Genomic DNA, 27,809 nt, shown 5'->3' on the forward strand with positions numbered 1-27,809 from the left:
TCCTCCGTCGGGCGGTCGGGCAGAGCAGGACGGAAGCGTTACGCGCACAGCCCTGCGGCGGGCCAAATGCACTGGCAACTTAGTATACGCGCAATGCAACTATGCAAAGTACGTGACTGCAACAGACTACGTATACTACAGACAGGTACTGAGCGCCCTGGCGTGGCACGCGCCGCGGCACAAAGAGCAGCTCGCCTAAGCTTACTATTTGAACTGAATGTTATTTCACACGGATCGAACGAGCCCAGCTCCACCACGTCGCCGATGCAGATCGTCATCGATCTACACATGCGTGGTCATCCGTAGTCGTAGATGTAGCTTTCCTTTGACTAGCGTGTATGAACCTCAAGACCGCTCATGAAAACTCTCCGTGTAATTGCTTCCTATGTAAGGCCCTTGTCATATCAATACAAGCAGGTATTCTGCTGTTCAGCATGGTAATAATTAGAGAATAGAGCACTATATGATTCTGAGCCTTCCTTCCATCTCCATCCTTTTTCGCTACTCGCAATCATGAGCGACACCTCCAGCGCCGTCGCCAATGCCTCAATGGTCATCCTCATCTCTGAGGCTGCCAGCGCCGCCACTTCTACTGCCGTGGCATCCTCCTCCTTCTCCAACTCCACCCAAGGCGTCAATATCAAGAGCCTAGTGCCCATAACTCTCGGCATGCAGTCGAACTCCTATCATAATCTCTTATCGTCCTTCGGTGATTTGATCTGCATGCTCGCATGCTGACACCAACTCTTGACGCCCCAACGATGCCATTTGGGTCCAGGCCGACCTCATCCACTACGGGACACAGGAAAATCACCGAGTGATAGGGGCACTCAGCGAAGGGCAAAATACACTCGGCGAACCGTTTGCCGAGTGTAACACTCGGCAAACGGCACACGGCAAACTTTGAGTCGGCAAACACGTATTTGCCGAGTGTTTTGTGTCGCGCACTCGGCAAAGTCTTTGCCGAGTGGCCAGAAAACACTCGACATCCAATTTTTGAAAAAAATAAAAAAAATCTGTTCCGCCACCGCCGCCGCCACCACCGCCAGCACCACCGGCCACCACCGCCAGCCACCACCGGCCACCACCGCCAGCCACCACCACCGGCTGCCACCGCCAGCCACCACCGTTGGCCACCACCACCAGTCACCACCGCCAGCCGCCAGCACCACCACCGGCCCCCTCCCCTCAATCCGCGGCCGCCGTCGGGATCTGGCCGCCTTCGGAGCCCCCTCCCCTCGAGTCGCCCGGATCTGACCGGCGGCGGAGGAAGGGAGGGAGGAGGCCGCCCCGGCCGCTAGATCTCACCGGTGGGGAGCGGGGCCGGGAGGGGAAGGGCCGGAGGAGGGGTGCCGCCAGCCGGAGGAGAGGGAGGGGAGGGGCGCCGCCCGCGCCGGAGAGGGAGGGGAGGGGAGGGGCGCCGCTCGCGCCAGAGAGGGAGGGGAAGGAGAGGGGGCGGATCTGGAGGGGGGGAGGCGGCGGCGCCAGAACCGGGGGAGGCGGCAGTGCCGGATCCAGAGGAGGTGGCGGCGACGGCGGATCCGGCTTGGAGGGGCGACGCGGCGGTGGCGGCCAGATCCGGCCCGGAGGAGGGGCGACGCAGCGGTGGTGGCCAGATCTGGCCCGGAAGAGGGGCGGCGTCGGGATGAGGGAGGGGAAGGGGAGGGGGCGGTGGAAACGAGGGAGGGGGAGGGAGGAGGGGAGGGGAGGGGTTGGCAGGCGGCGAAGGGAGGGACCGGCGGCGGGGACCGGCGGCGGAGGGAGGGGCCGGCCGGGGGTGCGCGTGGAGGGAGGGGCTGGGGGTGCACGCGGAGGGAGGGGGAGGGGCCGGGTGCCAGGAGGCGAGGGGGGGTTGTGGGGGCGGCTGGTGCGGGAGGCCGGAGGACGGGTGGGGGGGTTTAAATTTTTATGCGGCGCGGGTGGGTTTGGCCCTTTGCCGAGTGTCCTACGTGGACACTCGGTAAAGGGTTTCTTTGCCGAGTGTCCCACGTAGGACACTCGGCAAAGTTTTTTTGAAAAACAAATTAAAAAATATCCAATAGTTTCAAAAAAATACAAAATTTTCACACGAACCAATATATGTTCTCTATTGACTATACAAAAAGTTTTGTAGTCAAACCAACCTCGACCGTCACTTCGACTCTAAATCTTATCGAATGCTCTCAAAGTTAATATTCTTCTTCTGAGATGCTTCGGTTTGTAATCATTGTACATGATGAAATGTGCAAAACCTTCTCAATTTTTTTCCACAGCCTCCACGTATTATATCACCACATCATGACAAATCTCATGATTTTCAGACTTTGCTTGTTTTTTTTACAATTTAAAAATACTACTACCACACGTTCATGGTCGTGTTTCCTGAACAAGATGTTATTATTTTTTTGCCGAGTGTCAAAAAAACACTCGGCAAACCCCCCTCTTTACCGAGTGTTTTTTTTTACACTCGGCAAAGAGGGTGGTTTGCCGAGTGTTTTTTAACACTCGGCAAAGTCCCAATTTGCCGAGTGTTTTTTATTTGCCGAGTGTTTTTTTATTTGCCGAGTGTTTTTAGCTTGGCACTCGGCGAAGAGCTTGTTTGCCGAGTGCTCGAAAAAAACACTCGGCAATTTTTAGCTTTCCCGTAGTAATCGTCCTCATGTGGCTTCATGCCAGTCCCGCTGATAACCTCATGGACATGGTCATAGAGGACAACCTGGCGACCTGCTCTGTCTAAAAGCAAATCAATGACTTCTTCAACAACAAGAAGCCAAGGATAAGCCACCTTGCTTGAGGCCGTGGAATTCAGCTTCAAGATGCACCCACCCGACTTGGCTTGTTGTGGTTGAACAAGTTGTTGATCTGTTTCCAGACAGAGTAGGCCGTCGGGTTATCCTCCAGCATGACCATGTCCATGAGGTCATCAGCGAGCGTGGCGTGAATCTACATGATGACGGTGGGCTCAGCACAGACCAAACGGCGTCATTGAGGCATGGAAATTAAGTTGGTGTCGACGTGCGAGCACGGATCAAATCGCCTGATGTAGAAAAGATTCTTCCAGCGCCGATAGGAGTTCGACCGCATGTCAACGGTTATGGGCACTAGGCTCATGATATTGAAGCGTTGGGTGGAGTTGGAGAAGAAGGATGGGGTAGCAGAAGCGGCGGCAGCCTCAGAGGTGTGGCCATGGAGGAGGCATTGGCAACGGCGCTGAAGGTCTCCCTCGTGATTGCAAGTAGAAAAAAAAAATGGAAGGAAGGCTCATAATCGTAGTGCTCTAATTACCATGCAGAACATCAGAATGCCTGCTTGTATTGATATCACATAATGTACAAAATAGCGGGCTATAGCGGTTGATGCTAGCTGCCGCTACAACAGCGTTATACTAATTAGCGGGCTATAGCAGCGCTACAGTGAGCTATAGCGGAACTATAGTGATTGAGCATAGCTCTACACTAAATCCCATAGCCCGCTATTTTGTATATTGATATCACAAGGGCCACTTTATATAAGCAAGTAGGAGAGTTGACATGAGCGGTGATGCAGATCACACGCTAGCCAAAGAGAGCTACATCTAATGAGGACCACGCATGTGTAGATGATAATCCGGAATGCATAGGCGACGTAGCGGAGCTGGACTCGTTCAATCCGTGAATATCGTTCGGTTCCAAGTCGTGGGTGGATTGTTTTGGATTTTTTTATCTAATTTCGTTTTCCTATACATCATACGCTCCTTGGGAACGGAGGTGGTACACATACTATACTGCCATTGTATTATATTTATGTTTAATATAAGATCCCGTTTGTATTATATTTATGTTTAATATAAGATCCCGTTTGGATCCCTTCGGAATTGGAATCTACTTAATGAAGTAGACTAATTTATCTTAAAATATGGTATTTCACAACTTTTCAAAGTTTAGATATAAGTCTACCTTAAATTCATAGGGTGGGAGATGAAAATTGATCACTACGGGAAATCTTAAATTTGCCGAGTGTTTTCTTTTTGCCGAGTGTTTTTTTTCGGACACTCGGCAAACAAGCTCTTCGCCGAGTGCCAAGCCAAAAACACTCGGCAAAAAAAAAACACTCGGCAAATCGGGGCTTTGCCGAGTGTCAAATAAAAAACACTCGGCAAAGCCTCCTCTTTGCCGAGTGTCAAAAAAAACACTCGGCAAAGAGGGGGGTTTGCCGAGTGTCAAAAGAAACACTCGGCAAAGAGGGGGGTTTGCCTAGTATTTTTTTTACACTCGGTAAAAAAATAATTTTTTTTCTCTTTTCACCATGAAATTTTTTCTACTCCCCACATACAACATGTGGTACTCCATGTTAAAATTTGGTATATTTTTGAATTTATTTGCTATATTTAATTAATTAATTGCATTTCAAGGGAATTTTTGGTATAAGTCAAATTTGAACTGCAAGTGATTCAAATTATGGAATAAAATGAGTAGAAAAATGATATTCATGTTATTTGGACCAATTTGAGACCTGACCCATGAAATGAAAAGAAATTTCGAACATCTTGTTCAGGAAACACGACTATGAACGTGTGGCAGTAGTATTTTTAAATTGTAAAAAAAACAATCAAAGTCTGAAAATCTTAAGATTTGTCATGATGTGATGATATAATACGTGGAGGCTGTGGAAAAAAATTGAGAAGGTTTTGCACATTTCATCATGTACGATGATTACAAACCGAAGCATCTCAGAAGAAGAATAGTAACTTTGAGAAGGATTCAATAAAATTTAGAGTCGAATTGACGGTCGAGTTCGGTTTGACTACAAAACTTTTTGTATAGTCAGTAGAGAACCTATATTGGTTCGAGTGAAAATTTGGTATTTTTTTGAAACTGTTAGATATTTTTTAAATTTTTTTCAAAAAAAATTTGCCGAGTGTCCTACGTTGGACACTCGGCAAAGAAACTCTTTACCGAGTGTCCGCGTAGGACACTCGGCAAACCAGCCCCCACCCCTCAAAACCAATCCCCCGGTCAGCCAGCCTCCCCCCACGACAGACCGCGCCCGGCCTCGGGCCCAACTCCTCCAGCGTCCCCCCCCCCGGCCCCCTCCCTCCAGCGCCCCCCCCCCCGGCGGCCGCCGCCGCCGCCCCCCCCCCCCCCCCCCCCGACCGCCGCCGCCGCCGCCGCCCTCCCTCCCTCTCCCTCTCCCTCTCCTACCGACGCCCCCCTCCCCCACCTTCCTCTCCCGCCGCCGCCGCCGCCCTCCCTCCCTCTCCCTCTCCCTCTCCTACCGGCACCCCTCCCCCTCCTCTCCCCTCCTCCCTCCCTCGCGTGGCCGGGGCGCCCCTCTCCCCAGATCCGGCCGGATCCGGCGGGGAATCCGCCCCTCCTCGCCGGATCCGGCGGGGACTCGCGTCAGGAGCCCCGGATCCGGCGGGGACTCGCGTCGGGGGCCCCGGATCTGGCGGGCGTGGATGGTGGCGGCGGCGTGGATGGTGGCCGGCGGCGGCGGGTGGCGGCGGCGTGGATGGTGGCGGCGGCGGCGGTCAAGGCCGTCAACGACATCCGCGACCGCCTCGAGAAGGCCTGCGGCCGCGTCGTCTCCTGCGCCGACATCGTCACCCTCGCCGCCCGCGACTCCGTGGTCCTGGGTGGCGGCCCGGCGTACAAGGTGCCCCTGGGCCGGCGCGACGGCCTGGCACCGGCGTCGGAGGACGCCATCCTCGGCGCGCTCTCCGGCGGGCACACCGTCGGCATCGCCCACTGCGGGTCCTTCGAGAAGCGGCTGTTCCCGACGCAGGACCCCACCCTCAACCAGTGGTTCGCCGGCCAGCTGCGGCTCACCTGCCCCGTCGAGGGCGCCACCAACACCACCGTCAACGACATCCGGACCCCCAACACCTTCGACAACAAGTACTACGTGGACCTGCTGGCGGTGGTGGCTGGCGGCGGCGGCCGGCGGCCGGAACAGGTTTTTTTTTATTTTTTTCAACAATTGTATGCCGAGTGTTTTCTGGCCACTCGGCAAACAGAAAACACTCGGCAAAACCTTGTTTGCCGTCACATATTTTGCCGTGTGCCGTTTGCCGTGCCCCTGGCACTCGGCGAATTTCTTGTTTCCCGTAGTTGATTCTATAGATTATGATTATTAGCATGGAATTCAATTCTTATAGCATGCTCTTGGACTCACTTCCTTATAGCAGAAGTGCAGCACATAAGTATCTCTCCCATATCACCAACAATAATATATAAATATATTTCACATACAATTATAGTAGCTTAATTAATTTGTGTCTTAATTATGATTATTAGAATAGAATTCAATTCCAAAGATCCAAACGGGCCCTCAAGATTTTGGTTGCGGAGCTGGACCGCTCGAACGATCGGCAAATAGATCTAACCGCATTCAGGCGGCAACCCAATCATCGGCGTTTAGAATCTACGCATCGGCAAGGAGCTTGCGTCTGCTCCAGATGGCCGCCGGAGGAAATGGCTATGAGCTGCTGTGTGTCTGGTTGCCTTCAGACTACGCCTTATGCCGGTTTTTATTGTTTCAACTCTTTCCAAATTGTACACTGGGGGTCTGTTGATGGAACACTACAGGCTATTAAGCATGCGGCGTGCTGGGAGACTCCGAGATGCCGGTCACTGGCTGTTGCCCACGGCCAGCCGGCGGGCCACCGGAAAGGTAAGTCATAGGAGGCCCGAGACGCAATGAGTTTCAAGGTGCACAAGAAAGAATGAATGTACAGATCATATGTATCAGAAGATCACAAAATGCACCTGGTATGTTCCAGAATGAATGTACTTACTTATTCAGGTGAGACTAGTGAGATAATGGCAATGACTAATGAATGGGTAATTGAGTTTAAGAGGACTTTTAATTTGGTAAGATTGAAGTAGAACTGATGCATCTTCCGAAAGATAACCAAGATCAAGTTGCATGATCCTTCGAGAAGTCAGGCAAATATACAACTAGAACATTGTTCCACTGATAGGAGAATGGCTAGGTTATGGCCTTGTGGGGGAGCAAAATACCATTGAAATTGAAAGTGTTTCTTTGGATGGATTTAAGAACAGGCTGCAGACAGGGGCGAGCTTAAAAATAAAAGTTGAAAAAAAGAGACTAGATGCAATCTTTAATTGCTCCATCTAAATTTGTGTGATTTTGTATTACTAGCATTATACCTGTGCGCTGTTACAGTGAAATATCAATTGTGTTTTTGAAACTCCTGGAGTTTTTTTTATTTCTACCACCATATTTTATTTTTATTATTTTATTGCATTCAATGGATCTCTGAATGTTTTCAAAGATTATAGATTTTTTACTTCTAATACTTCCTTCTACTCATATGCAACCTTTTCTACTCTAGTATGTATTGTACTACTCCCCACACATGTCCTATTCTTTTTAAGCCAAAAAAGTTTGAAAATTTTTAATGAAATACTTGATGTTATATATAGATGCATTTATGTTCTTTGCAAACCAAGAACTATGTTAGTGGTAACAAAAATAATTTGACAATAATGCTATATTCATTGGCACGTATGGTAGGTAGTAGGTACTATCAGTTTACTTCCTTGGTACTGATCAAAAGAAGATGAACTATGTTTGTCACAAACAACATGTAGCCGGGTGGTGGCGGTTTGGCTTGGGAAAGCTGTAGGTTGTGGGTTCTCTTGAACCACACTGACACCTATTTTTGGGAGTTTTCCTCATGATGTGAATTTTCTCAGTTTTCACCCTATCTTCACGTGGAGGAGGCAACTGCGGCCGGTTTATGGCAGCGGCGGCGAATTTTCTATGATTTTTACCTTTTAAGGGCCGGTTCATTTGGAGGGAGTCGGTTTTCCTCCGATTTCTTACCGGTTCCACCTGACGAAAGAAAATTTGAGGGCAAAAGTGTTAATCGCTTTATTAATAGGTAAATATAAAGATAGTACTTGGTTCAGGCAAGCTGTAATCAGATAGCGTGTCTCGTTTTCCTCTAGCTTTTGTGATGTTCATAGTTTCAGATCGCAGACAAAACCTGCAGTGTTGTTCAGAGCTTCAGGTTTAGTTGGTGTCTCAGCTCCTTCCTTTTAGAACACAAATCATTTTAGGATTGTCAAACTTTCATAGTGTTGACAATAAAAAAATTACATAGGGTAACAATACAAGATAGATATTATTATGATCACCATAAAACCATTTTCAAAATATTTTATTGCCTTTTGTTCAAATGTCATGCTTACATAGAAATCATCGGTCAAAGCTTCATATTGCAGACCGTGCCCATGTCCTAATGATGTGTATTTTGAATTGGAGGGAGTATATTGTCTATAAAAAGTAAAAGAAAATCTATAGAAGAGGTGCAAAATAAAGATCAGAAATCACATGATCCACAATTGTCTTCTTGTACTAGTGCATGTATTCCAACCCATTCATGAAGTCTATGGAAACCAAGTTTCCACGTTTTCCACCTTTAAGGATTTCGCCCATGTTTGAGAACATTTGATGGCACATAATCCACATTCACCATAGGTATAAACACTATAAGCAACCTATTTTTCCTTGAGCACACCCCTTAGAGCAAGAACAATGACACCAAAGACCACACCATCTCACATCTATAAGGTACACCTTACAACCACTGATCTGCAAGCAAGAAATCAACCAAACAGAAAAGGATTACACTCAGGCTCTTCCTACAGTAATAAAATGGACCAAAGGATTAACTAGACCCACCTGGTAATAAGTTGCCTCCTAGTTCAAGCTAGCAACAGCTTCAAGAACGGAAGCAACAAAATGCATCTGAACTGCTTCATCAATTGTCGAGAAGAGGGGCACATGCACAAACAGAGATTTGATGCCATGTTCCTCTGCGAAGCGGAGAGAATGATAGTACACATAGTTGCATACAAATCGATCAGCATCATCTGAACGCATCACATCGTGGCCAATCTTTCGAAGCATCTTGGTTAATTCATTAACTGGAAGGGTAGTCTGATTCATAAAGAGAGCTTCATGAAAATGCTATTAATCATAATATAAATAATGCTTGAATAATGAGATCCAAAAGTCACAATCACAAGCCTTAAAGTCGAATTTGTATGTAACATGTGCATAAAAGACCCATTAATCTAGCAAGTAACATTTCTGTAACAGGGAACAACATTTTGATTCACATGTACAACATGATATCCAATATTCTTTTATTTCATTATATTCAATGAACACAAATCCATTCTTATAATAGAAGGGATAGTAAAAAAGGACAAGAATACAGTTTCTCTATTCCAATAACTCTTATCAAAACTCGTACCAATGATTTCAGCATGGAGGACATGCTGTAGTCACGTAAAATATAATTTCTTGCTGCAATCAGGTGATGACAGACACTGATCATATTCTTTTTTCTCATTAGCTGATGCTATGCTATTCAAACAGAACTAAACAAGAAAGGTAAAGTTTACAGTAATTCTACAATCAAAGTTTCTTTTTCAGAGGTAGCAAAAACATTTATCAAGTGGCTCCGTTATGAACTTTGCTACCTTTGAAGGTAAAATAGTGTCTGCAGAGACAATATTCACAGAAACAGAATTTCATGCAACAAGATATCTAAGAAAGTATGGCTGCAATTTCTAGATATACTTTGCAATTTGGAGTTATACTTCATACTTTACAATTACCTTTCTAACCCGTGAGATGTCTCCATCAGATGGTACAATAGGGACCCTCTGCATATATAAATATATAAACAACGAAGTAAATAAAACATAGAGAATGGCAAGATTTGTTTGTACATGTAGATAATGAATATAGACAATTGGGCAATAACGCAACCTGAGGTTTCCATCCTAGCTCATCAGGACAAGCAAAGGTGGCGTCATTAACAGCTTGATTCTCAAGCGCAAATCTTGGTAAACCACCACTGACCCCAAAGTGTATCTGAGAAATGATCCATACGAAAATTAATTCAAGTGGCACTGGATATAACTATAGAAACTTTTATGACCTTTTCAGAGAGAACGTGACAATGCAAATGAACAGAGGTGGATAGCAGCTGAGGCATTGGTTTCAAGTTATCACTTTATATTTTTCTCTCAGAAATTTTACTGTTGTAATCTGGACATCATACAACATAAATATTGAATATTTTAAATGGAGCTTTACTGTAAGACAAAGAAAATCAACTAGCACCAACAACCAACATCAGCTACACCCAAGAGGCCAAGAGTACAGCACAGCATTAGATGCCCACATAGTCAAATGCAGATTCATGAAGTACAAATCAGTGAAAACAGCAGAAACATAGGAGATGGCACATCTTTATTGTGTTTTTCCTGAACTGGGAAGTTCATTTTTCTCTAGGATGCAATTTTCTACTAAGCCATCAATTTATATATTCATGAAGTCCTACAGAATCGATAATTAAGTCTTCTTAATATAATTTTAGTTCAATGCACTAAGAAACATGGCAGTTGAGCCGAGATGGTTTTAATGCTAACCTCATGGTCGAGAGAACACAAACAAAGAAAATAGCAAAACAAATCTTTCCAGGTGAATTATAAAGGAAAGCTGCTTCACCTAGCATGGTACTAAAAACAGACTATCCAATATAGAATAAGGTGAGCACTGACCCAAATTATGTGCGACCCTTCCTCTCTGTCTGAAATAGCTGACCCTAAAACTTCATATAGCTTTCCAAGTGCACCCTGCCCTGCGACTTCAAGAACCGTGCAGCTTCCAAGTACCAGGTTTTTTGGCAACCCTCTCTTTTCCATATAAGACTTAAGGTTGCTCACTATTTTCTCAGTTGGGTTCTCAGGAACTTCAATAAACTTCTTGAATCCAGTAACATGGACAGTCACAACTGAAGGTCCTTCTGATCCCATTTAGACTTCCAAGAAAAACCAAACAACAAAGAATGGTTTCCCAATAACCTGAATTGAACAATGATCAATAAATGGAAAATATCAGCAAAGATTTCGCTAGCTGCAGAGGTGGCTGTAACCTGAGTTGAACAGAATAACTTAGATTCGGTTTCTCATAGAACTAGGCAAACTGAAACAGATCTATCTATTTCCCAGGACAAATTACTCCTTGAAAAAAATACGCAGCTAGTTAGGGTTCTTACCAACGAAAGGGGCAAAAAAGCGAAAGTTGGATCACCAATCCAATCGACGAGTCGATCGGGGGAGTACTACTGGCTCTTGATGCCTCCCGATCTTCTTCTCCGGTGGGGCCACCAGGAGTTGGCCTGGTGACTGCCTTTCTCCGGTGAAAAGGAAGAGGAAGATGGCGGCGCCGCCGTGCGAGAGGACGAGACTCGAGGAATCCGGCCGGACGCCAAGTTCGGTCAACCGAAGAAATTAGGCCCACAGTTCGGCCCAGCCGCCGAGCGCATAGTTTTGGTGTTTTTTTTTAATATTTTCTCATTTATTTCTTCTCAACCAAGGAGGTATGAATGGAGTTTAGCGGACTAAGGGGTGTTTCAAACACCCCTCAACTTTACTACCTATCACATCAGATGTTTGGATACTAATTAGAAGTATTAAACATAGTCTAATTACAAAATCAATTGTACGGATGGAGTCTAATTCGCGAGACGAATCTATTAAGCCTAATTAGTCCATGATTTGATAATGTGGTGCTACAGTAACCATTTGCTAATGATGGATTAATTAGGCTTAATAGATTCGTCTCGCGAATTAGTATAGGGGTTCTGCAGTTAGTTTTATAATTAGCTCATGTTTAGTCCTCCTAAATAGCGTCCGAACATCCGATGTGACCCTCCTAAAATTTAGTACCTCGTATCCAAACATCCCTAAAATTAGCACTATTTTATTTAGTGTTAGTGTTTATTTTTTCATTTATTGATAAAAGTTCATTCTATCCTACGGGTGCGGGAGAAGAAAGAAGAAATGGTAAGCTTTTTCAGTGAGACGGTATTTTTGATATTTTTACCATTAGTTGGATTTGGAGGGTTATTGAGTTGTGGAGTGGACTAATTTTTTAGTCCACCCTTAATCTCCTGTTTGAATCATTAAGCTCTAATTTTTAACTGATTAAAGTTGAACATCTGAGATACAAACATGAACTTAGTAGGCACCAGTGACAATATATTTGCGACGCCCTGAAGAAGAAAGGGCACTTATGTGTTTAAACTTTCTAAGTGTTGCGGTCATGTTTTGTCCTCAATCATGTAATTTGTATGCTCCTGAAGCGCAGTAAAATTTTAGCAAATAATGCGAAAATAAAATCGAACACGAGATACGAATTTAACGTGGAAGAACCCTTGCGGGAAAAAACCACGGAAGACTATCACTATTCAGGAAAATTTACAAGCAGGGATGATACATGGCTCATCTAAGATGTCTTATCCTGCAGTCTACATAGGGCTTACATATATATAGGGGTGGAAATAGAACTCATGTAAGAGTAGGACTCTATCTCTAGAGTAGGTTTCGTAATAGACTAAGAATCAAATCGGGTAACACAATGTTGGTATATTTAACGATCTTAAATAAATCCGCAAGTGCATGGATATACCGTTGTAGCATTTTACCCAAGAGTATTCTCAAGGATATCGTATTTCTCAAAGGAAGACGGGTACATCAAAAGAGTTTACTATGCATATGAGCACATCATAAGATGGATAGGAACAATACTCAAGGCAGGGGTAAGATAGATAGATAGATAGATAGTGTGACACACATGGGAATCATCTCAAGATAACTAAGCTAGGGAGAAGGGCTAAGAGTTAGCTCTAGGTTCATATGTACTGCCTATATACTGCACAGATCATACAAGCATAATATACATATACATTGTATAGAACTCAGGCCTATGCACCCAGGCACACACGGGGAGACAATACTCGTACTAGTTCCACCCAGTCAAGTTACTGCTAATTTCCGAACTCCTACAGCGTACCCGAATGTGGGGGATCACAAAGGACCAATAGGGCTGTCACCACCTGCGGCCTACCCCTAGCAACCCGTGGGGCAAACTCATATCCAATGAGACTAAGCAATCCAAGCACCATGCTTGCATTGTTAACAACACTCCAGCCATATCGGGCTATTGTATCAATGGCTGAAGCTGCCATAGAAATGGCCAATGAACCAATGTCGTAGCATAGATCAACTAAGCTATACAAGATATATATGCACACTGAGTATAACATGTAGCATGGTCTCAAGGCATACATGGACGTATATAAGCCTATAATAGGATAGCAAGGGTATACGACTACCATATGAGTGTATAAGCCTAGCATATCAACATCGCAAGGGTATATATCTAACTCATGTATATGAGAACCAAACACAACACTATATGAAGAAGATGTATACTTTGAATAGAATAAAATCATCCTAGGAATAAAAGATACAAGAGCCATACCCTAAACTCCGAGGAGACCTGGAACCTGAAGTAGAGGTACTCTAGCCTAACTCCACTAACTTGAAAACTAAGAGGGAGAGAGTGATTCACTAGTTGTGTGTGTGTCCTAGAATGGAGCCCCTCCTCTCATATTTATAGGCTCCAAGAGGCGGTTCTGGCAAGGGATCTTCCTAGAATATGCCATAACCGATGTAGGGGAGCCACCACCAGTTGCCACGTGAAAGTTGATCATGAGAGGAGCTAGAGGTGGTTCAACCGATCCAAGGGTTTGGTCAAACCCTTGGTGGCCCCTCTCACAACTATCTTGGAGTGGTAGTCTAACATGCGGGTCCCAATGGCAGTTGTGTGCGTTATCCGACGGATTGAGGCGGTTGTGGTAGTTTGTGAGTCCTTCAATCTATGGGATGCACACGTGGCGACCTCCCATTTGCAAGAAGCGTGTTTTTTTGATCCATAGAGGGTGCTTTCTCTATCCTTTTGTGCTTATTCACCTGCAACCAAATATTATCCAAGGATAAGTGGAACTATATTATTTGAAACGAAATATGCGTGTAAGAAATATCATTCCTCATTTATTCTTGAGTATATTGATGGTCATATTTGGTACTTAACAACCGTCAACACACAACTAGTCCTAGACTATAGTTCGGATCATATTTTAACAATCTCCACCTTGAGCCGAATTCCCTCCTATAGACGAATAATAAACCTCCATATTTAATTCTTGAATGCTAATGTCCATATGACTAATCAATCAATAAGATCATTTGAGTATTCTTCTAACACTTCGTATGAAGCAAAACTGAGCAAATATTCAATAGGTCCACACACACAGCTATCAACAAAGTAGACGAACAATCTGGGTCTTCAACAAGTTCATAATCCCAGCAAAAAGTCTGAGTCTGTGCAACTGACCTCAAATGCAAATGACAATAATGCTCAATCCTCAAACGACATAAAGTCACAATATCAGTTGTGGTATTGAATAAATATCTAGTGAAGAATTCATCTCATGGAATAATATATGTTCCATCGGGAACACCAAAAATTTGGCAAAACAACGCTCTTGCAAGAACAACTTGCATGTGTATCATCACATACAATAAACTGCCAATTGAAGAAGAAACTAAATTCCATGACATGGTCAATACCTGCTCCATTCAAACACGGTTGAGATGTAGGCATAAATGTGCAATTAATAGAGTATAAACCTCTGCAATAGACCCGTGCAATAGTGCAGTCATGAGCGGACATTTCCGCCTTGAACAACAAACGTACTCAAATCCAGTACAAAACATTGTAGTATCTATGCAGTAAGTTTGTACTAGACCCCTCTAAACGAGCAAAGACACCAATAAACGTTGTAGTATCTAGTCAAAAAAACCTCCTCTTTTGCACTTGGAATCATCCACCTCAAACTCAATTCAGAGCAAAACCTTCACTTTCAATTAACCAACTCCATAGGAATAATAGAAACCACTAGGCTGATATGGACGATGTTAAAATATCCATAAGGATTAACTAAAAGTGATCCAATTATTGTGCCTTAGCAGCAGAAATCATATATCCCATAAAAACTATTTCACCAAAATAATGCTCTCCCAGAACAAATGAAGCATCAAAATATGATCTCTCCAAAATGACACAATTGCATGATAATGGCCCACTAAATAGCACCAATAATAGTTGTACCAAGGAACAACAAGAAACCATACCATCAGTTGAAGAAGGCATCAATCAACATTTAGCTGCATGCAGTATCCAAAGTATTACCAAAGAAATAAACCGGCATGTTGAAAAACAAAGTCCTGCATGCTCGTCATAATCCTCCTCCCTCGACATAAATCTTTTGCTGGACAAACAAATCAAATTGGAAAACCATGCATGTATCAATAATTTTGAATGGAGAGTACCATCAACCAGCGACTTTCAAAGTACTCAAAACTTGTTGCATCGCACCTCGATCCTGCAACGGAATATCATACTTCATAGAAGCCATGTGAAGAAATAACCAGAAGAAAAACAATCTGCAGTAAATAATAAAGGTACATTATTCTGTAATCCTAGCAGAACCTGCAACCTGGGTACACTGTTGATGCTCATTATCCACACAGTTTTAGTGCCATTTGAATAATATTTTCATGCATTATTCTTATACTAACCCGCTACTTGGCACCTAAAATAACCCCATATTCGCATATGTGTTGTGTTTTGGACCATATTGTAAAATCACAGATAATACGACACAAATGAAGGGTTTTTCTACAAGTTGGATTTAGACCAGAACTTTGGACAACACAAGAAGTCTACACTAGAGATGAGGATCAGCGGAGACCAAAAGAGGGTAGGCCGATCGGCCCAGGACCGTGTAACATCCGCAGAAATCACCAACTAAAATCACCCGTTAAAATTGCCTTTAAAATCTTTTTACTAGCTGAGCTCCCGGAAATCGGAAATCTCCCCGGCAATTTCGTCGTCCCGGCACCCATGCCGACCCCTACCTTTTTATCTGTGCCCGTAAATCTCACCGCGTGCCGTCGACAGACCGCCGCGCGCGTGCTCTAACCGTGTGCCGCGATCGCCGCCGGTCCCTCTCTTTTTCTTTCACTTTTTCCCTTCCCTTTTCTTTTTCTTTTCCTTCTTCCTTTCTTCCTCCTTCTTCTTTCTTCTTCCTCCTTCCTTCTTCTCTCTCCTTCTCTTCCTTCTTCCTGGCGCCTGAACCACCGGCCCTAGTGCCATTACTCCGGCGCCCCCCCTTCCTGGCGCCATACCAGCGGCCAACCCGGCTCACCGCTCACCTGGGACCCGCCGCTCGACGCGGTGCCGGCCACGCCACCGCCCCTCGTACCGCGCGCCCGGCCCGGCCCCGGTTCCCTGCCACTGCGCCACGACCCCGGCGCCGGACGCCCCAGCCCCGCACGTCGCCCTCCCGCGCCGGCAGCCTCGGCCCCGCGCCCCACCGCCGCCCCGCCGGCCCCTACCTCCCGCCCGGCACGCCATCGGTGCCGTGGCCGCCGAGCTCACGCCGCCGGCCAGTAACCGGCCCCTACCTCCGGTCACCCCCCCCGTTGGCCTATAAATAGGGGCACGACCGGCCTTCCTCGCCGCCCCATCTTCCCCCAGCTCACCACCTCCACCCCTTGCGCCGCCGCCGCCAAAACCGCCGCCGCCGCCAAAATCGCCGCCCCACGGGCGCCGGCGCCCCACCCCCTCCTCCGACGCCACCTGCCCGAGGTGAGGCAAAATGGGATCCCCGTTCCTCCCTCCATCTCCCCCGACCTTCGGCACCGCCGGCAAGGACCCGTCGGCCGGCCGCCGCCGGCCACCGTCCACTCCCTTTCTCTTCCTCTGGTTCCTGGAAGAAGAAGGAGCAAATTTCCTAAGAATCCCGATCTGACCCCCATCTTCTCCCAAATTACGAACCGGTCCTCCCACCACTCTCATAGCTTTTTCACAGATAAGCCCCTCCACCTCCGAAAGTATTTACAAATAGGTCCCTGGTTTGTTATAAATCAATCCTAAACCTCCGTTTAAGCCCCTAATTCATGTTTAACCCGTCATTTCATGCGCCAAACTTCCTCCAATTAAACCCAAATTTCACCACGTCATCCTCTGGAATACTTTCGCCGATCCATATCCAAATTTCCCAAAAATAATCCTTCTACCTATTTTCCGTCAACGTTTCCTGTTCGGAGCTCACGGTTAAAAACCGATCTTTCTTTTATTTATTTGTGTGTCTGCTTGTGTGTGCCGTAGATCGCGGATTGCCCAAGGAGGAGCCCGAGGAGGAGTTTGACCACGAGCCCGAGCCCAAGGACCAGTACCGCGAGCCGGAACTCCCGGAAGGCTTTGAAGACGGCAAGTCCAATCTCACCCTTTGATGCATATTTAATACCTAGTTTTCAAAACACAACCTATTGGACTGTTTTACAAAATGCATATTATTTCATCGCAAGACATGGTTGGATAGCCACCCCTTGATTGTTATGAACATTCCTTGTTATCCTATGGTTGTCTCTAAATATGACACGCTCTATTTAGTCGATAACCACCGCTAGAATGCTTAGGAAATTACTACTTAACTGCAATCATTATTACAATGGTGTATTCGGAAAATAAACGTGTGTGTGGTCAAGTGAGAAAAATGGCTTTTTGGGTTCAAGGGAAAAGGATGTGTAGACAAGATGGATGGGTATTCCTTGTGTGGGATGCCAGATTGTTGTGCTCGTACCTTGGTGGTTGAGCAATGTCGGGAGATATCCATCTTGTCGTAATTAAGGACCGAGTTGATGTGTCATCTTGCCTAATTCCACCATCGTGCAACCACTCGACCGTTGTATGGGCAACGGCTTAGCATAAATCCCACTAGCTGAATTGTTAGTCCTCAGGGGTGCTGGTGAGCAATGGGAGCCCATGGAAAAGGAGTAAGATCTTGGTGACTTAGGTCCCGGTTACGGTCTCATGAATGAGCCGTGAACCCCTTGGGTGCTTCTGTGAGGGCTAGTCAGTCTTAGCTAAGGTGGGTAATGGCTTTGTTAGGATCCGCACCGGCACTAAGGTGATCGTGCTGCGGTACCCTACTTGTGGGAAAAGTGTACAACCTCTGCAGAGTTAAAACCTATCCGGGTAGCCGTGTCCACGGCATTGGACGAGTTACGGCTTGGTCACATAACTAGTACTTGGGCAAGGATGTCACGTGTATGTGTGTGTGTGTTGGATTTTTGAAGAGTCCGGCAGTTGTGCCGTGCGCTATGGCGGACGGGGAGTCCGATAGCGATAAAAACTTGGATCCTTTGTGTAGGATCAACCCCCCTCAATGTTTCGGGCACTAGAGGAAAGCTTTACAAAAACCCTTCGAAAACAAACCATTGCATATGTTGAAAATTTAGCTTTACCGCAAATAAACTCTAGCCTATCCTTGTTGTAACCTGTGCATATACTTGCTTGTATCCACCTCCGTGGATGGGGTTGGACTTGTTGAGTACGTTTGTACTCACCCTTGCTTCGTTGCTACAGAGGAAGACCCCGACTTCGTCACCGAGGACCTTGAGTAGAGGTTGTGTCTGCACCCAACGCTGCCTGTGGTGTTGGCCTTCCCAAGATGCTGCTGCTGCCGTGTAGTCCCGAGTGCTGTCTTTTGGCAGTCGCTTGGTTAGCCGCCGTTCTTTAATTACTACTTATCGCTGCGTGGCTTTCACGCCCACTCCCTCGGGAGTTGTACGGTAACTGAATTATCTATCGAATAAATGTACTATCAGCCTCCTGGGACTGATATTTGTATCACATTTAGTCTCTACTTATGTGGGGATGCTTCAGACCGGACCCATAGACTGATCGGCCTGGACCAATTCACCGTCCAAATGCGTCCACATTTTACGAAGCATCATTCTAGATGACTTACAAGCAAAGTATATGGTGATTTGGCAAGTCAATCTCGTGGTCAAGCTAAGGGAAACTCAAGATTGGAAGGTTAGAAGGCCTGCAGAAGTAGAAGATCTTGCACGAGGCATATCTCCCTCATCCACGCCGAGCGAATATGGTGTCTAAAGCCAAACCCTAACCACCATGGCCTTCCCTGCACGGTTGTGCCATGGTGGAGTTCAGGAGCTAGTTGTGATCATCAATGGTATGTACTCGGAGGTGATGATCTAAATACATCTATTATATGAGTAATATTCTTCTTGTCATCCGATCTGTTAGAGACTTCTTGTCTCCTTTTATGATTTTCTACCTATCATGAATTTGCTTGTTCCTTAATCTAATTCGCGGTTAGACTACATAGCATGCTTTATGTAATCATGGTGATTATATCTAATATGTTGACCCTTCATCATAGCTAGACATGTTCACCTGTGTTCGTGCCCTTAAACTGCTTGCGCCGATAGGGGGGACCGTGACGGGGTCTGCTTTCGTGTAGGGTGGGGGTTTTTGGGAGGTTGACTGGAGGTAGTAGTTTAAAGATTGTTTTGGATGAGATGCATGATGTGCTTGCTCGTTGGTTAGAACTATAACTAGAAGATGATAGACTCTTACTACTTTTGGTGGTGTTATCATATATATCTGTGGATGTGATCTACCTTTAATATTTATTTTTACCTCAAGGTTATCCTTTATATGTAAACTATGCTTTATGCTAGGATTAGATTTATTGAGCTAAATAGAAAACCCAGTTCGTTGCCGATCCATAGATTAATAAACCTTGGATATAATACTAGAAAAAGCTATGATGATCCGTGCGCTTACCGTTCACAAATTAGCGTGCTAATTGCCGTCAACGTACACGTCTGTGTACGTCCAATAGAAAATTGGAGAAACCTCCTGGTAGCCTTGACTTGTGCGCGTAGCAGAATTCTTCACAATTGTTTTTCACGAGAGCAAGGATCACCATCAGCACGAATCGAATATCTGACCTCCGCTTGGAATTTCCCTTTGATCTAATCGCTGCAACCTGCAGCAGTAGAGAACAGGGACGGCCGGTTTGATAGATGAATGTGCAGCCTCGGACGCTGCAGCTTTGGAGACAAATCGTCGGCGATAATTCAAAACTTGGCGGCAGCTGTCGGCGTCTCCGACCAGAATACGGAACTCTGTTCCGTCTCGGACACCAACGTGACCTCGACCAGGATGCGGCGATTATGTCGAGACACGCTCGCGCGGAGTGGATCGAATCGCCGTAGCAGATTAGAGTTCCGCCGGTGGCGGGATGAACAGGGATTGAAACCTAATTTTTTTAATCGAATCTCGTAAGTAAATAATGCGAAAAAAATCTAACACGAGACATGAATTTAATGTGGAATAACCCCTGCGAGAAAATCCCACGGAAGACCATCATTATTGAGAAGAATTTACAAATAGTGAGGATAATGGCTCATCTAAGATGTCTTACCTTGTGATTTACATATAACTTGTGGAAATAGAACTCAGGTAGGAGCAGGACTCTATCTCTAGAGTAGGTTCGGATCATATTTTAACATTTTTTAGACCCAATGACATTTATTTTTTATGTACAATGTTAGATCTAATCTAGAGCCATAAATAACAGAATAATATGTAAAAAGATCAGGCTCGGTATGCCTCTAAAACGCATATAGATTCTCCTCATTTTAGAGGACTAGCAAACATGTCCGTACGTTGCTACGGGTAAAAATTTCACATAAATTTAGGTCCTATTTGATTCCACCTCCTAAAAACTTTAGGAGCTAAAAAGTGACTAAAATCTAACTAAAGAACCAAACACATCTCCTAAAAGCTCCTAAAAAATTTTAGGAGGGTTCAATATCTTTAGGAGCTCCACCCCTCCTAAAACCTCCTAAAGTCCATCCTGAATCCCCACTACCCCCGCACCCACATCCTGACCGCACGCCCCCGCTCCCTCGCGCCGCCCCCGCTCCCTCGCGCGTCGGATCCAACGCTCCCGCCGCCGCTCCCTCCCTCCTCCACGCTGGCACCCGCTGGATCCGCCACCCCCGCTCCCTCGTGCCGCCGGATCCGCCGCCCCCGCTCCCTTGCGTCGCCGCACAGGCTGGCCGCGGCGCCCCCGCTCCTCCTCGATGCTGGCGGCCACTCCCTTCCCATCGAGGACAAGCCGGCGCCGGCGGGGACCACGATGACAGCCGCATTCTCGGTTGGAGCCGGCGGCGCCACAGTTGGTGGTGAAGGGGGGAGCGGGAGCGGGAGGAGTGGAAGGACCACGCCGTCGGGGTCGATGGGGAGACACGGTCCGGTGAGAGGATGCGGCGCGGGTCGATGAGCCCGCCGAGGCCCGCCAGCCTGGCTGTGGAATGATGGCGTCGAGAGGGACTTGGGTGGTAGCTTCCTCCCCGCCGCCGGGGACGCGACAGCTGCTGCGGTGGAGGATGGGGGGAGCGGGCGGAGGTCGGGGCTGTCCGGCGCGCCAGCGAAGGAGCAGCACCAGGCGTTGCCGTTGGCTACGGCGCCAGCGCGGGCGCCGTTCTCCTCCAGCTTAGACTTCTTCTCCACGGGCTCGGCACAAGCACAACACCCATGCCACGCACGCACACCGGCGGCTTCGATTCGGTACCCGCGGCCGATTTAGTCCGGCTTCCGTACCTTTAGCGGCGGGGGAGGGTGCTTCTAGGCAGGCATTGGGGCGGCCGTGAGCGGGGATGGCTTGGCGACCGCGGACCAAAGGGGAGAAGCGGGGCGGAGAAGCGACGCTAGCGAGGAAGAGCTTTTTTGCTCACAGGGGTAGCAGGGTAGGAGGAAGAAGGGCAAAAGTGTCTTTGTTCAGTAGTATTTAATGACTTTAGTCAATTTTAGAAGGTGGAACCAAACAGTTGTTTAGGAGCTTTTAGAAGGCTGCCTAAAAGTTTTAGGAGTTAAAATTTTAGGAGCTTGGAACCAAACAGGACGATATAAAAGCACAATGCATAAATTAAATCAAAATGCACCCATAAAAATGAAAATTGCATTGAAAACATAAAAGTAAAAGCCTTGTGAATTAAGGCAAATAAACGGGAACCAAACCTATCAATGAGAAACTTTGGACGGTCACCACTCGCCAGCAGCTAGCTATGCCTATACGAAAGAAAATTGCCTCCGGGGAGCTCGGGATTTTTTTTTGCAGCGCCGGCCGTGGTGACCCGTTTTATCCCGGTTGGTATTACCAACCGGGATAAAAGGGGGTCTTTTGTCCCGGTTGAGTGACCCGGGATAAAAGACCCCCCTTTTGTCCCGGTTGGTTTATCCCGGATGGATTTTCGGGATATTTGCACCCTACCAACCGGGACTAAAGCCCAATTCTCTACTAGTGACAATGGCCCTGCGTCTTGCCTGTCCGGTCGTAGAAGGTCTAGAGACTGCTACGACATGCAGCAGCGGGCGCACGAACAAGTGCACGTGCGGGCATGCAGTTCGAGCATGCGGCGCCGCAGCGGCGCTGGATGTATGCAGCCGTGCGGGACCCGTGGTGGCGGCGGCACTAGATGTATGCTGCTCGGTTGGGATCCGCCATCCATCTATCCCAACTTCGTCTATCTCCCCATGGCGGATCTCCCTCACACGCTCGAATCGCCGGCGGCGGGGATCAAAACCGAGCTGTGGTTTGGTCTATGCAGCGAGGAAGTACCAGGTGAGCCCACGAAGGTTGCGCCAAGGAGCCCGTGCGGCGGGCGTGTCCCAATCTTGTTTTGCGGAGCTTGCATGTCAGCCACGTTCGGCCCATATTCATGGCGAGGCGCCGAGGCGAGTGGCGCAGCACTCATCGACGTGCCGAGCGAGGTGGAGCGACGCTTGCAAGCGAGACACGCGAGACCGGGGCGTTGAGACTCCCGTTGGCGCCGCTGCCCGTCGTTGCCACAGAGCACAACTTCCGTCTCGGCGTCTCTCCATCAATCTCACCCAAGGATTTAGAGAAAGAATAAGGATACATACAGATTGTAACTTGCCACGAGTTTTTTGCCTTGACGTCGAGTAAAGATCTTAGCCCAAGCTGTCGCAACCCATTCACCGAGTCCATCCAAACTCCCTCAGACACCTCGCGTCCACACCATTTACTCCACACCAAGATTCCCCACGCTCCCTGCACCATCCGCACCAACCCAAGCCCACTTCCACCGTCTATCTACCTCGAGATCTGTGCACCTCCATGAACCGGGACCACGCGGTGGCCAGCGGCAGCAACCCCGGCCCTTCTACTCCTCCCACGTACGCCATGCCCACCAACCCGACCCACTGCTCTCACTCTTCTCTCTCTAAACCCACAAAAGACCATGCGCCGGACAGCCGTGAGCCCGCCGCCGCCTCTGCCTCCGCCGCCACAGGGTGCGAGAGCAAGCCGACGACCGAGCCGCCGTCGCCGACCTACATGGACCCGCGCTTCCCGCTGTTGACCGCGCCGGCGCTGTCATCAAGCGTCGGCGCTGCCGCCCCCTGGAGGCACCACCAGCCTGCCCACTTGGAGTTGTTCCTTCGCTTCCCCGACGCGGACCTCCTCCTCGACCCGGACGACGACTTCTCCTTCTCTGACCTTGACTTCCCCTCGCTCTCCGATGACTCCCCGGCCGCCTCCAACCCCACCCCGCCCCCCTGGAGGGTCCCACATGCGGAGCCTCTCCCTTGAAGCATTTCTGGAGTGCGGCGCAGGCCTACGACTCCGTGGGTGGGTGCGGGCGTAGCTCGAGCAGGGATAGTCAGTCAGTCGGCGCGCGCCGCGGAGCGGGCGGCGAACTTCGGGAGGGAGCCCGAGTGGTGGGGCCCGAGGGGAGGGCGGCGGCGGAGCGGGTGGCCGTGGCGAAGAAAGAAGCTTTTCCCCTTTATTATCTGTGTACAGAATATGGACCCACATGACTGTATACGATCCACGTGTCAAAGAGATTAGGTTGGATCAAACAAAAAAGTGGGCTTGCATATAGATATAGATATAGATATAATCATATTAATTAATAATTTCAGATTACAGGAATATCTACATCCGCAAATACAGAGCACACGTTATCAATCCATTCAAATTCATACGCACTACGATCCCAAAAGAAAAAAAAAAACACTATACAATACTTATTTCGTGTTTGCATTCGGCCCAAGCCCTGCCTGAACGGCGTCCACTTCCTCCCGGCCCAACCACACCTCCCGCAGCCAAATCACGTGCCCTCCCGGAGAGCTCGAACCGAAGCCAACCATCAGCACGACTGCACGACCCACCGGCGAGGGAGAGGCGGCGCGGCCGGAGGAGTCGAGGAACGATGGCGTTCACGATGCGCGCGGTGAAGGTGCCCCCGAACTCGGCGTCGCTGGAGGAGGCGCGGCACCGCGTGTTCGACTTCTTCAAGCAGGCCTGCCGCTCCATCCCCACCGTCATGGAGATCTACAACCTCGACGACGTCGTCACCCCCTCCCAGCTCCGCTCCACCATCGCGAAGGAGATCCGCAAGAACCAGAACGTCACCAACCCCAAGGTTCCCCCTCCCACCTGTTCATTTTCTGGCTTCCCCTCTCGATTCAATCCCTAGGTCCGAGATGAACATTTCTCCAATCTGGTATCTGTCCGATCTGGAGGTGCATTTGCTGTGGAATCCGACACATTCGGTTAGTTGGGGTTCTGAATCGTGGATGCGCCGTCGGTATGATATGACATGTTGGGTGGATTACAAGATTTTCCGTGAAAGACTCAGTCGATTGCAGTATTTTTAGACTTAAGGCTAGTTTGCATAAACCATTCCCCTTGTGGATTGGAGGGGATTGAGGTGGAAATGAACTAATTTCCCCTCAATCTTATCCCGCAGCCACCTCTTATCCACATGGCAAATGGGTGTATCCAAACAAACCCTTACACTTTATTCCTCGAAGACAGGTTACAGTGTTTGTAACCTGCTCATTTCGTAGGTATCGCAGTTGCTGGCTAAGTGCACGGTTGACTGTAGTGTTTGATTGAATTGGTCAGTTTGCATTGTGGTTGTGAATTGTGATGCTAAATGTTGCTTGCTTTCCTATTAGTCTTACATTTGCTGTAGTTACTGAATTGAACTTGCTTTTCCATTATGCTTCTATACAATGTTTCTGGGGGAAGATTCCCTGATATGACATCAATTTCACCCCAACTATTGCACTATGTTTCTATCTGAATATATGATTCACACCTTTTGCCAATGAGGCAGCTTACAGTCAGAGATATTAGGGATATTTGACATTTGTAGTCTGGAATGATTTGGTTACTTGTGATGGATGTCAACATTCAAAGTTTACAGGGAAATTATTAGCATTGCCTGGTGGATTACCGTCACTGTCCACCCAAAATAATTATAGAGATGTCTATTAATGCAAATCCATTAATGAAACATGAATTTGATACTCTGGGTGCTCCATCCCTGTAGTTGTTAGACTTCTGAATTCTGTACAAACCCAAATTTAGTTCTTGGTTGTTTTTGTTAGGCAGGGTTAAGGATGAACTTTATAATTCTGGACACCTTGCTGATTGTTGTTAAACAGCCAGCTCATTCTAAATTTGGAGACATTTATCAAAGTTCTGTTTTTTCTCCCATGGAAGAAGCTAGATCCCATTTATATCTTCTAATGAAGTTGAATATTGCATGATTGGATCTCTGTGTCCTAAAAGTTTCATGGTTTACAGTGTCACAATGTAGGCGACGATGCAAATCTATAGGTGATAATTTGCAGTTTATTGTCTTGTTTGGAATGTTACTACAAGTTATGTGGCTTCTATTGTTGATCAATCCACAAATATGAACTCCTGTATAGTTATGAGATACAATTACCTTGACCAAGTTAAAGTGTGTTACCTTCCAACTCAGTTTAATATTTTCTTAACATTTTTTTCTTCACTTGGAGCTCACCAGGTGTATGTTCCTGTAAGCAGTATATCTATTTGGTGTATGGCTGTATGCTATGTGGGAAAAATGAATCATGCATACTTTTTTATTCCAGGGTAGATTTACATAACTTAAGCATAAACATTTTTTTATCTGGGAGTCAGTTAAATAATTGTGGTGTTTGGTGTAATCATATTGGTATAACTAGAGGCTATTGATGAACAAACTGAAAGTAGAATCTTCATGAAAATATGATGATAACTGGAAAGTCTGCAAAAAAGCTGTAGTTCTTGTTTTGCACCAAGATAATAATTTAGGCTTTGTGGACATTTTGGGGAAAAAAACATATGCAAGTCACTTTTGTTCCGGAGGAAAGATGCATAGCTATAACCTTGTGCTTTAAATTAGAATTCTTGAGGTTCCTTTTCTTTATTGTGATGCATTTCGGTCTGTAGTTTCGTTATATGTACATGAAATGTAGGTGTAATTTGTTTCATGTTATTTTATTCATCTTGACCATGTGGGGGCAGAAATGGCCATGAATATGGTTCTGCACCAGTTTGAGATCTGGATTAATTACATATACTATCTTTTTCAGATGCAAATATATATTTTGCTTTGCTATTGTTGCCCCTTCTTGTGTTACCTATATGATTAGGAAGTTTAAGTGGCAAAACCATGGTGACAAAGGACCACAGATGCAAAACCAGCTTAGGCCTTGTTCGGTTGCGCAGGGCTTGGCATGGATTGGTAGGGAATATAGCTCAATTCCCTCCCAATCCCTCTCATTCCTTGATAATCCATATCAAACCGAACAAGGCTGGGTGATCTGGACGAGATTAAATTTTAGAGGGTTGGATTCATGGTATTATATCAGGGGACAAACGGACTCTGGATCGAAATCCAGAGTGTTATTTGGACTTCTTCCAAAATTATAAACTGAATTCAAGCTGGTAAAAACTTGAAAATCTTTTAGATTCAGGTTCTTGTGCCAGGCGAGTGGACATGATGGAGCAAGGAAGCTGTGTTTAATATGTTGAATCACAGTTATTGGAATCAAAGATCCTGATACGTTGGTGAAATTTTGCAGAAACTCCAATTTATAATTAAATCTAATGAGTTTGTGATATTCCTGGACAACTTAGTGTTGTCATTCAGTGAGTTTTACATGATGAGAGTGCTAAGTATGTCTGCTTTGTATGCACCACTTCTGGCCTGCAACCTCAATCCAACACAAATTTCAGAAACCTCTATAATTATTGTTTCACATGTTTCCAGCAATGCCTTACCCTTGGATCTATGGCAGATCCCTGCTTTGCTATCTGTACCCTTCCATTTCTTCTGAATGTCGGGACTGATGCTTCTTATATTACCATTCATGCAAGGAAGTGGCCTTTCTTACCAAAGTATCATGCATGTCATTTTCATGACAACTAACCCCCTTTTTTAAAACAAAACAGGTTATTGATATGCTTCTGTTCAAGGGGACGGAGGAGCTGAATAACATAGTTGAGCACGCAAAGCAGCGCCATCACGTGATTGGGCAGTATGTGATCGGCCAAGAGGGCCTTGTGCATGAGCTGGGCTCAAAGGACCAAGGAAGTTCTGATTTCCTGAAGAAATTCTACACTAGCAATTACTTCTGATCTGAGTTACAGATCTCCACCTTCTGTAATACTCTGGAGGTGCTCCGAATAAGATGCCGATGACCTACCCAGCCCAGTTGTTTCGCAACTGGAGGTTTTGATTTATTTGGCCCTTCAATCTTCTGCTCAATATGATGTTGCTGTAAGTTGTTTCACTTGTGGATTGTTGTTGTACTTGCGAAATCAAAACATCAAGTTTATGAATGGAGGCTATGAAGATCAAACTTCGTGTCTTTTGTTTTGGCTCCAGTTATGGAGCTGAACATGCCGATAGTACGATACCCATGAGCTTTAAATGCCGATAGTCCGATACACCGTGTATTTTGTATAAGATCAAATTGAAACCTGTGTTCGACGTTTAAAGATGAAAGTTATAATAGTTTAGTTGGTACCTTCTAGATATATCCAAATAAATTTGAAAGGGAAGCCGGTGCTGCTCTTCTTTCTTCAAGGTATTCAAAATTTAATTAAAAACGTTAAAGCAACATTATTCATCCAAAGCAACACACTTCCTTCAAATTATAAGGTGTTATAAGTTGTTTTG

The 27,809-nt window shown here is 46.5% G+C and overlaps 3 protein-coding genes across 3 annotated transcripts; 2 read left to right on the forward strand and 1 right to left on the reverse strand.

Moving 5' to 3' along the window:
• The first annotated feature begins 5,469 nt into the window (after positions 1–5,469).
• On the forward strand, positions 5,470–6,087 carry LOC117856279 (peroxidase 12-like). The gene has a single exon (XM_034738674.2). The coding sequence runs from the start codon at positions 5,470–5,472 to the stop codon at positions 6,070–6,072; it is 603 nt and encodes a 200-aa protein (XP_034594565.2). The 3' UTR covers positions 6,073–6,087.
• Positions 6,088–8,110: 2,023 nt separating this feature from the next.
• LOC117859253 (uncharacterized) lies at positions 8,111–11,332 on the reverse strand. The gene is made up of 6 exons (XM_034742466.2): positions 11,063–11,332; positions 10,566–10,868; positions 9,769–9,873; positions 9,615–9,662; positions 8,671–8,928; positions 8,111–8,580 (listed from the first exon to the last, which is right to left on the reverse strand). Exons 2-5 carry the CDS (start codon positions 10,818–10,820, stop codon positions 8,689–8,691), a joined length of 648 nt encoding a protein of 215 aa, XP_034598357.1. The 5' UTR covers positions 10,821–10,868; positions 11,063–11,332; the 3' UTR covers positions 8,111–8,580; positions 8,671–8,688.
• Positions 11,333–23,898: 12,566 nt separating this feature from the next.
• On the forward strand, positions 23,899–27,489 carry LOC117858574 (NADH dehydrogenase [ubiquinone] 1 alpha subcomplex subunit 6). Its single transcript, XM_034741656.2, has 2 exons — positions 23,899–24,248; positions 27,080–27,489. The coding sequence occupies exons 1-2, from the start codon at positions 24,036–24,038 to the stop codon at positions 27,263–27,265; spliced, it is 399 nt and encodes a 132-aa protein (XP_034597547.1). The 5' UTR covers positions 23,899–24,035; the 3' UTR covers positions 27,266–27,489.
• The last annotated feature ends 320 nt before the right edge of the window (positions 27,490–27,809 follow it).

This window comes from Setaria viridis, chromosome 5 (genome assembly GCF_005286985.2).
Source record: "Setaria viridis chromosome 5, Setaria_viridis_v4.0, whole genome shotgun sequence".
Classification (NCBI taxonomy): Eukaryota; Viridiplantae; Streptophyta; class Magnoliopsida; order Poales; family Poaceae; genus Setaria; species Setaria viridis.

Excerpts from the sequence above, each read along its gene's own strand:
- LOC117856279 (XM_034738674.2), top strand. The coding sequence starts at position 5,470 with ATGGTGGCGGCGGCGGCGGTCAAGGCCGTCAACGACATCCGCGACCGC.
- LOC117859253 (XM_034742466.2), bottom strand. The coding sequence starts at position 10,820 with ATGGGATCAGAAGGACCTTCAGTTGTGACTGTCCATGTTACTGGATTC. Across the intron at positions 9,874-10,565 it reads AAGGGTCGCACATAATTTGG|ATACACTTTGGGGTCAGTGG; the intron begins GTCAGTGCTCAC and ends ATCATTTCTCAG. Across the intron at positions 8,929-9,614 it reads ACATCTCACGGGTTAGAAAG|ACTACCCTTCCAGTTAATGA; the intron begins GTAATTGTAAAG and ends TTTATGAATCAG.
- LOC117858574 (XM_034741656.2), top strand. The coding sequence starts at position 24,036 with ATGGCGTTCACGATGCGCGCGGTGAAGGTGCCCCCGAACTCGGCGTCG. Across the intron at positions 24,249-27,079 it reads AGAACGTCACCAACCCCAAG|GTTATTGATATGCTTCTGTT; the intron begins GTTCCCCCTCCC and ends AAAACAAAACAG.